General features: G+C 41.3%; 1 protein-coding gene across 2 annotated transcripts in view; it reads right to left on the bottom strand.

The window, feature by feature from the left end:
- Positions 1-4,436: 4,436 nt before the first annotated feature.
- Positions 4,437-11,248, bottom strand: part of dtd1 (D-tyrosyl-tRNA deacylase 1) — a 20,325-nt gene continuing 13,513 nt past the window's right edge. The window contains exons 5-6 of one of the 2 annotated variants that reach the window (XM_015397365.1): positions 10,142-10,319; positions 4,437-5,464 (exon numbers count right to left, since the gene is read on the bottom strand). In XM_015397365.1, coding sequence (XP_015252851.1) covers positions 10,164-10,319 — 156 coding nt within the window. In that variant the 3' untranslated portion in view covers positions 4,437-5,464; positions 10,142-10,163. The remainder of the gene's footprint in view (positions 5,465-10,141; positions 10,320-11,248) is intronic. The other variant, XM_015397367.1, reaches the window with a different exon arrangement.

The following is an 11,248-nucleotide window of genomic DNA, read 5'->3' as shown; positions in this document are numbered from 1 at the left end:
AAGAGCATTTCCACACGCACAATGCGAAGGGAACTCAAGGGATTGGGACTGAACAGCTGTGTAGCCGTAAGAAAACCACTAACCAGTGAGGCTAACTGGAAAAAAAGGCTTCAATTTGCTAGGGAGCATAAAGATTGGACTGTGGAGCAATGGAAGAAGGTCATGTGGTCTGATGAGTCCAGATTTAGCCTGTTCCAGAGTGATGGGCCACTCAGGGTAAGAAGAGAGGCAGGTGAAGGGATGCACCCACCATGCCTAGTGCCTACTGTACAAGCCTGTGGGGGCAGTGTTATGATCTGGGGTTGCTGCAGTTGGTCAGGTCTAGGTTCAGCAACAGTATATGCTCAAAGAATGAGGTCAACTGACTACCTGAATATACTGAGTGACCAGGTTATTCCATCAACTGACTTTTTCTTCCCTGATGGCACAGGCTTATTCCAAGATGACAATGCCAGGATTCATCGGGCTCAAATTGTGAAAGACTGGTTCAGTGAGCATGACACATCATTTTCACACATGGATTGGCCACCACAGAGTCCAGACCTCAACCCCATTGAGAATCTTTGGGATGTGCTAGAGAGGGCTTTGTGCAACGGACAGACTCTACCATCATCAATGCAAGATCTTGGGGAAAAATTAATGCAACACTAGATGGAAATAAATCTTTTGACATCCTAGAAGCTTATCAAAACAATGCCACAGCGAATGCCATAATCAAAGCTAAAGGCGGTCCAAAAAAGTATTAGAGTGAGTGACCAAACTGAATTCTGATCCCTGTTCCAGTTTTACTCCTCTTTGAATCAAATGTTTTCTTGCTTGCTAACTCGATTAGCCTCAGTTAGTTACTTCCTTGTTTACCTCCTGCACACACGCGCAGCATCGTACCTCCGTTGTTAATGTAGATATACATGAGGGCTTTATTTTCTTACAAACTGAGCAAAAACAAGGCCTGAAAGACAAAAAGAAAAATTTGCAAGAAGGGCATAGTAATATTTCAGAAAAACTTTCTATGAAACCATAGTGAACTACTGGTGGTAAATCCCTTGTGGGTCCATCAGTTGTGCAGTAACAGAGTCTTGTTGTTCCAGACAGTAAACTGGATCCTACCTTCTCTGGATGTATGATGCAGGTCAGGCTTAAAGGTGATGCCCACAGGAAGAACGACGACCCGTCAGTTCAAAGTATTTTACTCTACCTTATAAACTGAGATAACCAGCATTTTTTTTTTCTCATAAAAAGTTCTGCATTTAAATGTTACTGCTTCAAGTCAAACCAGAATAGCTTCTTGCACTATGAGTCGTATGAACTAAACTGACTCCTGCTTGCTGGTGAATTTTAATCGGGATCAAATATTTCAGTTGTTCCTGCCATCACCAGGTTTAATTATGATTGATTAGAGTGAAACCAGACTTTAAGAATAAAAATAAATCCTTCTGGACAGGACGATCCGGCACAGAGGTTTCATTGAAAAAAAAAGTTCTGGATATTTTCTAGTAAGAACAGAAGAAAAATGTTCAGACCTCATAAAAACTGATTTCTATGTCCTTTAAAGACAGGAATGCCAGGATGAGACATATTTTTCTTATGGTTTTGGTTAGAAAGCTGCGCTCAGCAGACAACTCCTGACCCAACAACAGGCCACAAAACCACCATGAAACCTAGCTTAACCTCTAAAGTGAGCTCAGGGAGGGCACGAATTCCCAAACTCCCAGACACACACAAGGCATAAAAAAAAAGAGAAAAACTGAGGAGAAGGAGGAGGAGGGGGAAACAAATTAAATCCAGTTAAATTGTTTTTCCATAGCCAGTGGGCTTGGCACAGGCCTCTCACATAGACATGCAGGAGATGTAAGATAAAGTTGTAGAAACCCAGAAACAGCGCAGCCTATGATGCAAGGAACCCTGGACTTAAACCACCTTTCTTTGCTTTTTATTGACCAAAACCTTCAACTAAAAACACCGACTTCTCTCCACACTCTCTGATTGATCGTATCCCTCTGAGATGTTTGCCAAATTGATAGTCCTGCTTCCCTGCATGGCAATTGAATCAAAGTGTGGTCACTGCAGAAGAAAAGCTGCAATTTGGGCCTAATTTGAAGCTGTGCTCAGGCAAACATATCTGGGTCATTTCCTTCTCTCAGACCGGGCTGCTCTTCACCTCGGCATGGAGACACCTCAGCTGAGCACCACACGGCCAGAAATAGCTTCCTGCAGTTAAAAAGAGCAAAGCTAATGTTAGGTCAGGACAGAGCAGCCAGGTGGGGATGCTCTGCAGAAATAAGGACACACTTTCCTGCTTTTGTATCACATAACACAAGTATTCCCATTACTTCACTTGTGCGTTTTGTGGGACATTTTATCTGTCAGCCCAGCTTTCATTTTTTGGCCAATGTTTCTATATGACTATCTAGAGCCTGAGATCTAAAGCATTACAGCATAAACTCAGTCAGGTTAGAACTAGATCAGGGGTGCCCAACCAGTCGATCGCAATCTACCAGTTGATCGCGGGCGGAGTTTCAGTCGATCGCAAGAAGTTTTACAATGTAGACCTATTTATGGCTATGACAAAAAAAAAAACGTTTAAAAAAACTAATCAAATCATTGATCACGAGAGGCCAACGTCTATTTTCATAATAATAAAATGAAAAGTAAAAAGTATGCAGAGAACCTTTTGTGTTGTAAACTGTTAGCTTTTACTCAAACAGCAGTTCCGTTCAGGTTTTTAGCTACACGGCTTTTTGCATTTTGAACAGCTTTCTTCTGGCCCCACTTTAACAAAGGCATTATTTACAAATTACATTATTCTCCTATTGTTATACCATAAGGAACGACATTGTCTTCCTTGATGACTAACATGTTGGAGTTGCTATTTAACATTGGTCTTTCCTGAAATGCTCAATATTGCTAAATTATAACCTTCTTGAAAATGATAGGTCTTTTTTGAACAGCAGTAATAAAAACATGCTTGAGAATAGGCATGTCTCATTGTATTACATTTTACCTACATCCTGTCGATCACAAATGCAGAAAATATCAGACCTCTTGCTACAACAGTTCCAGAGCTGTGGGGCTTTGAACTTTTAGTGTCACCAGCGTCTCCAAACCTGTCCGAATGTTCCTTTAATATGATTTCCCTTGTGTCCGCTCGTTGTTAGCTCCATTGTCCCAATAAACCGAAAAGCTAAAAAGGTCCCGATCTTAATTAGTCCTTTATGAACAATTACAGAAGTTTCAGAATCAATGATCTAAAATTGTATTGATGTTATTAATTACTTTAATACAATGTTATTCTACTAAATGTTTAATTTACCTCTTGGATTTATATTGTGAATTGGTTTGAACATTACATCTGCTCTATATTTGTGTTAAACCTGATTTCACCTATTTTTAAACTCTTCAAGATACTGGTTTTTAACCATTTTAAATTTCCTTTCCTTCTTTGTGAACATAGTAGCTTATTAGCCGAGTCTCATTAGTTTAGCATAAGGTTTGTAACTAAAATGTTTGACTTGGAAATAATTGATTAACTTAAGTTACAACAGTATTTAACTGCATAACTCCGTCATCAGCTACGGTCCTCAAGATCCATGCATCTCTGCAGCTCCTCCAGAGTTACCATTGGCCTTTTGGTTGCCTCTCTGCCATTTCCTGTGGACCTCCAAATCTCAGGAGATCCTACGCCTTTATATGTTCAGGTGATGGATGGAGGCAGAGCTTTGGGAGGTATTCAATGCTTAGGATACCCAGCTTTAACCTCTACATCTCTCTACCTGACATGTTTCCGGTCTTCATTAGTCTTTATGATGCCGTTTGTTCACTAATGTTCTCTAAGAAACCTTGGAGTCTAGAAACAAAACAGCTGTGTTTAAGGTGAGATTAAACTAAACACAGATGGACTATGTTTACTTACCAGGTGACTTCTAACAGCAATTCTAAATACGGGATGTTTTTAAGGGAAATCAAGGGAAAGAGGGCTGTGAACACAATATACTTAATGTTCTTTATTTGTGAACAGAATGTGGGAAAGCATCAAACCAGCTTCACAATAAGGCATTGTTTTGTGCTGCTCTGCCATCAACTAAAGTTCTTTGGTAGTTAGACCATAAAATGTTGAAAGGCTGCAAAGCGTTTTGCTTCCAAAGTGAAAAACAAAATCAGTAAAGAAACCTAAACACAAACGCTTTGAATGTTTATCCAATAATAAAATCTACCTTCAGCTCAACCAGAAGACAACAGGACAGCATTAGGATGGGAAGGCAGCATCAAACGCAGTGTTTTATTGATTCTACATCCTTTCTTCTCTGTAATATAGAGTGAATTTTGTTCCGATATTGTTGCATGCAAAGAATACTTTGTAAATTAAAATGTGAAAAAATAAAAAATCCAGAAATGAGACCTAGCAAAATGTTTTAAAAGAAAAGGAGAGTGCTGTTTTATCAGATTCTTTGTTTCTGAATTTATCTTTCATATTTCATTTTTTATTACATACATATATTTATGTTTTTTGCAAATTTCATATATATGTGTTTTGCAGATCACATCTGCCACTTCAAGCCCAATTCAAACTCTCACTAGCGATGCACACATTGACGAAGAAAAAGCTGTTGCTAACTCTCCATCCAGACCAATAGAAATGTATATTTTCTTTGCTTGCAACAATAACGGAATAAAATTCACTCCATATTTAAGGAGGCAACAAGAACAAATTAAAGAATTTTTCTTTTTTGTAGGTGCTACTAACTGATTTCCAAAAGAAGAGCCTAAAGTCTCTCTGGATGCCTCCTTTACGGTAAAATTCATTTGATCAAAACTTAAAATGATCTGCTCACACATTTTCACATGAACAATAATTAAGAAACACCTTCTGCTCTTCTGTTCGGTTAGGCTTTTCCTCCATTTTTCAGCTAATTAGCTCCCGAGGTGACGGCTGCATGTTGCTGGGCTCATTTAGTTACTTAGTCTGCAAAAAAAAACAAAAAAAACAAGATGTGTCCATGCATGCAGAAAGAAAACCAGGACATGGCCATCAGGATGAGGACGCTGTTATTAAAAGCATCTATTAGTGTCTCTATTGGTTACAGAGACATTCCAGTTTGATCCCAGAACAAACAATCTGGTGACAACGTTAAACAGGCCTTTGGAAGAACAAAGGTACCAGTGAGGAGGTGGTGGTCAGGTATAGTCAGTGTTGTGTCAGACAAGAGGATCCGGATATTAAACAGAGAGAAGAGAATCCAACAGAGACAGCTTGAGGAGGACAAACAGAAACAAGGACACTGGAGACAAAAAGGCTACTGGGCCTCATTCAGTCTGTCCTGTTTGATCGGAGCGTCTGCTAATAGCAGGAAGGAACCATGTTGGATGCTGGAGATCTCTGAACAGAGGCGTGTCGGTCCATGAATGGGTCTAAGAGTTCTTCCTGAGTTAACTCGGTTCACAATCCGGTCCACACTTTGTTCTCAATCTGGATCAGAAGAGAAGGAAACAGAACATAAAGATCATTACAGTCGTTATTTGAAATGATTCAGTTACTAATCTGGAGAAAGTCTAAGAAGATTTACATTGAAAAATGAACCAAACTCAAAACAATAAATGCACTCTGGATTAGAAAGTGTATAAACGAGAACCGCCAGGTTAGGAAAACCAAAAACTTCGATGTCCGCGAAAATAAGGAGGCCGGAAGAGTTTGGGTTTGGATTCAAACAGTGCCAGGCTTTCACCGCCACTCCCTAAGGCTGTTTCTCAATATGTGTACTTGTGCGTTCTCATGTGCTCTTGTACTTGAGAGTTTTTCCTCTCCACTGTCGTTACAAGCATACTTAGTGTGAGGGATCAGCTGGTTTTCCTTAGATAGAAAACTTTAAATCAATTTAACTGTATGATCTGGTGAACTGTTAAGTGCCTTGAGATGATGTGTTGTGAATTGGCGCTATAGAAGTAAACTGAATTGAATTGAATTCATGCTCAGTGGTTTTCCACCCTTCTTTGCAGGGTTGGCTTCATTTTGCCTTCAGTCCATTCAGTATTTCCTTTGCTTTCCTTAGATAGAAAACTTTAAATCAATCTGACTGTATGACCTGGTTGTATTGTGTCTCTAAAGTGCCTTGAGGTGATGTGTTGGGAATTGGCGCTATATAAATAAACTGAATTGAATTCTTCAGAAAAGGTAGAAAAAGTCCCACAAGGCATCGCAGCATAAACATGGCATTTCCATGTGACGATATTTAAGCAGTTGACAGTATATTAACTGTATAAATGTCTCTCAAACAAAGTCTATTGTTGGATGTAATGGAAATGATTTGAAAAAAATTCAATGCTAGAAAAAAAAACAATAGAAAGAAAGTTTAGCAGAAACAAGGTGTTTAGCAGACACCCTATTTCTCCCTGCCTTTAGTTTCCATTCAACATGTCCGTTCAGGTTTTATTAACTCAGTTCTAGATGCTCCCCCTTACAAAAAAGTGTTTTAGAAACGATTTACCTTTTAACCACTCTTATTTATTTCCATAAATCTTTTCTAAACGACAAGCAAATAAACGTTGAACTTAAACCCTTACTTAAATCCCAGACAGTGATTCCCATACAGCATGTGCAGCTTTATGTCTTTCTGCGTGCAGCAAGGTGTGAGACTAAATGTTCCAGCATCAGAGATCCACAGCAGAGCCTCACTGAGACATCAGTGACACTCAGGGGTTTAATTTGATGGGAAAGGAGGGGTTGATGTGAGGACAGGGTTGGGGGGGGGGGGGGGGGGGGGGGGGGGGGTGGTGGGGGCTCCAGGTGGACAGTCAGTAGCTACTGATGTAAACAGAAAGGAGGGCTGGGGTGAATGATGATCCCAGCTGGAAGCTAGAGGGGAGAAGATAAAGGAGGACTGCTAAGTATGACTCACTGAGAGGAAAAACCCTCACTGCTCATGTTTAAGTCATGCAAAGCAAACCTCAGGATAACCAGCTTCCTTTGTTTAACTCGTCTCTTCCCTGCATGTCCGCCTCTTCCACAGCAGGCCCACAGATCAGCATCCAAATCATCCACTTATTAAACATCTTCCCCTCCACGTAAGAAGCTGAGGCTTCCACATGTCAGAACGGATCGTTACTCAACATCTCCCGGTAAATGGAAGATCTGAGCAGCCTGAAACCAGAGCAGATTGTCCATCTCAAACGACCCGCTTCCCGGTGGCAAACAAATCCTATTTGCTAACTGGATGAACTGGAACGCGGCCTCGGCCTGGCGCTCAGCGAAACCAGCAAACAAACAAACAGATCCGTCTCTCGTGGCGGTTGCTAAGTTTCCCTGAAATGTCAACAACTGAAGAATCAGAGGACAGAGGCAGGAAGAGGAGATGTGGGAAGCGGGCAACTGTTAAGGCTGCAGAGCAATTAGCTGACGCAACAAATGGAAGGGAACTATTAAAGTTATATTTAAGAGAGTAATGGAACTAGGGCTGCTTCACTTATTCTTAAAGGTAATAATCCAGAGTCTGTTTGTTTCTGTGGGTTTGACCTAATTTTAAGTAAATAAAAGCAGACTAGGGTTGAAACGATTAATCCAGATGAAGAGTTTTTCTTAAGTAATCAGTAAGTAAGTAAAGGACTAATGGTACCCAGACTCTAAAACATACTTTTTGAAGTCATAAGGATGAAACACAACAAACATAAACAAAAAATATATACCAGTTTTCTATTAATCTCTTAAGGTTTGAGGTTTTGAGAATAACTCAGAATGCATGAAAATTCCACAGGTAAAATTTTTACCACTATAGACATGTTAGACATCATTGGAAAGCTTAGATTCTCCACAATTCAACCACTTAGTTCATTTTATGGACCCAGCGAGCACCAGAGCACAATTAACACAGATATAGTGATGATGTCAGTATTTTTCGCCTCCTCTCCCAATATCAACATATCTTTTGCAGCCTTTTTTGTTGGCCTGCGCTGTTATAATTGGTAACGGCAGCGTTTTTCGCTCCTACTCTCAACCTAAGGTCGTAGGGAAATGGCCGTTCCAACCGTTGCATTTCCAAATTCTCCCGAGTCATGCACGTCCATCCCCATGAACACTGGGACGTAACTCAATGGGAAAGGAAATTATTCTTATTTCGACCATTACGTATATTAGCTGTGACATATGAATCGAGATGTTATGACCGAAAAAACGTGATTGACAGATGACCGTTGATATATGATTGGCCGGATTTAGGTGTTTAGGCTGACGTATAACTAACTGGCCTGCAGAAGATAATGAAAAAAAAAAAGATTTTAAGACAGGTTTTTTTTTTTTTTAAGAAATTTTGTAAATTTTGGGACAATAAAGAGTACATTTATATACAGGGCTCGATGTTAACCATTGCCCGATCGCCTTGGGCAAGTAGTTTTTATTGTCGGGAGAGTACAAATTTCATTGCATTTTCCCGCCGGGCAAGTGCAAAAAAAAATTATTTATCACTCAAAATTACTTTAAAATCACCAACATTAGCTGAAAACGACCCACAAGCGTTGCCTGCGCCATTTTTGTGCTGGCAGCCTCTTTCGTTACTCTGCTATAATTGGTGACAGCTGCGTTCAGGCCCCCTCCTCCCATTTTAGCTAATTTTTTGTTTCTTAATTGGGCTGAGCCTTGTTGACCTTCAACATTGATGGCTCCCACAGCTGCATGGATTGTGGGGCTGCCCTGCAGACAGAGGATGGCAATGACCTTCGTCCTACCTGCCTTGGATGCGAGCACCTTTTGGAGGCGCTGTTTGAGAACTCCTGCCCCTCTCTAGGAGGAAGCGGGCCAAACTTGACCAGGGAATGTCCACAAGGGTGGAGCATTTGTTGGCGGAATTGACCGTGATAAAGACCTTGTTGCAGACACCTTAGTCTAATGCCTTGTTCAAGTGGCTGGGCTCTCTTCCCCACCCATGCCCGAACTGGTTGTAGAGGATGACGTCATATCTCTGGCTGCTTCTGCTTCTCATTTTAGAAATGAGGCGGAGGCAGGGTCCTTTCAAGCCTCTGACACTGGTTCATTTTCGTCTTAGTGTGCTGCTGGAGAGGCTGGTGACAGTTCCATGTGGGAGGTCATTGTCTATGGTCCTGAAGGAGCTGCAGCTGGAACTCCCACAAGGTGAGGTATCTGACTCCAGGAGAGCATTTTTCAGGTGCAGAACGAGCTCCTACTCCCTTTTCTGTACCTCCATCAGAGGGGTTTCTGAAGGAGCTGCACGCCTGTTGGCAGAACACGAGAGCATTGTCATGTCTCTCCTCAGATGGTCGGGTGTTAGCTGCCATGCATGAGTCGAGGAAGGCCGGCCTGGACTGTTTACCAACCCACTGTTGCTCCACTGATTGTGTCACTAGATGAAGCCCTGCTTCCAGATGTCCGATATCTGCGGACTCAATGTCGCGTTACAGATGACCTTCTGTGTAAGCTGTACAACGCAGGATCGTGTGGTGGCCACCCTGACAACTCCTTGGTGCACCTCATGTTCGCTCCCACTGTATCTGTTAAGGACGCTGGTGGTGCAACTGCGGCGGTTGGTTTTAGCGATGTAGCTCTGCAGGCTTTTGACCATAGAGCCTGGCCTGGTCATGTCTTTCCTTGACTAAGCTCATAGACAGGGCTGGCTTGAACAGTCGCTTCTTACCGAAGCATGCCGTAGGACCCTCAGGGGTGTCCCCGTTGTGCAGCGGGATCAGTCTGGATCAGCTGCCCTGGAGACGCTGGAGAGGACTGTTTAGGCGCGTCAGACTAGCCAGCAGCTTTCTGGCCTTTGCGGGAGCATACCTCCCTTTGCTCAGCGTTCCGGGCTCCCTGCTGAATCCCATAGTTTATTACCAGCTGGTGAATGGTCAGCATTCAATAAACCATTTATTATGTATTTTTTACATTACTATGTTTTTTTTTATTTAGCAAATTAAACCAAACATTTGGTTCTCACACCCAACAGCAGAGGCGATGTTGAACACAACAACAGTGTTGGCACAATGTGTTCATTTGGTGTTTTTTTATTATGCAGTGGTAAAGCAAACAATTAATGGAAAGTTCATATAAAGTTTAGGTCCAGTTTTAAACGGACTGAACAGCAGACCAAAGATGTCCTAAGATCGTTCAATAAACTCTGACATCCATAATGATTGACTTTCTTATCCGTACCATTCATCCTCACCCTGCTCCATCACGGCTCCCTGTCTGAGGACACGTCACCCTCCGCCCCGCTGCTGGCGCTGGGATCCGCTCTGGGTCGCAGGGATCCTTTCTCCCTTCCCGACTCTGAGGGTCCTTTAGAACGCGTCTTCTCCTTTCTTAGCTGCTGCTTCTCCAACTTTGAAAGCTGTTGAAACAGGAGAAACAGTTCATAAGTTCACATTTTATCCACTTCCATCTTTAAAACATTTAGAACTCACTTTACCTCTACAGCCATTTAACAAAACACAGCTGTAAATAAATCTGTGTCATCCTTTGAATGGAGCAGTATAAAAGTGGCTCTTTACTTTTCCTTTAAATAATTTAAAGTGTTTGCTCTGAAAGGGAAGAAGATATTAAGGTTTGATGGCAGTTTTACAGCCGGCAACATGGAAACAACTGTCTGCCTCGGAAGTAAAAACACTTCCTGTCCTCGTTAGGTGATAAAGGCTTCATGATTTTAAACTTATACCCCAGGATTGTGATACAAAAACAGAAAGATCAGGCAGAAACACAACAAGAAACATGACAATGGAGGGAGATCTCTGAAGAACATTGGTGACATCAAATACAAATCAGGAAATAATATAGAGAAAGATGCAGACAAGAATGAAAATGTTCGTCATTTAATTGGATTTCAGTCTCTTACAGAGAATAGTTTGCTGTTAATTAAAAACCTCTAGTTTTATGTATTGTCCAGGTGATAGTGGAGCAGATCTCTGCCATCATATCTGTTGCCACAGATTGTATGCACCAGACAGCTAGTATTTTAAATATACAATCACACTTTTTTTTTTTTTATCTTTAATTGGAATTTTCAAGTACCATTCTGTATTGCTCGACACTCCCATCCCCTATCAAAAAATTATGAAAGGACATTTTAGAATATAATGTGAAAATCCAGAAACGTTGATCAATGTAAACACAAATATGGGAATAGGCCAAACTTTAACACAAAAGGTTATAAAGAATATAAAGCAGGAAACAATGGATGGATGGATGGATGGATGGATGGATGGATGGATGGATGGATGGATGGATGGATGGATGGATGGATGGATGGATGGATGGATGGAT

Source organism: Cyprinodon variegatus, unplaced genomic scaffold (assembly GCF_000732505.1).
Source record: "Cyprinodon variegatus isolate N-32 unplaced genomic scaffold, C_variegatus-1.0 Scaffold858, whole genome shotgun sequence".
In the NCBI taxonomy this organism is placed as follows: domain Eukaryota; kingdom Metazoa; phylum Chordata; class Actinopteri; order Cyprinodontiformes; family Cyprinodontidae; genus Cyprinodon; species Cyprinodon variegatus.
Note: the sequence above shows the minus strand (reverse complement) of the source record. Positions and strands in the feature narration are given on the sequence as shown.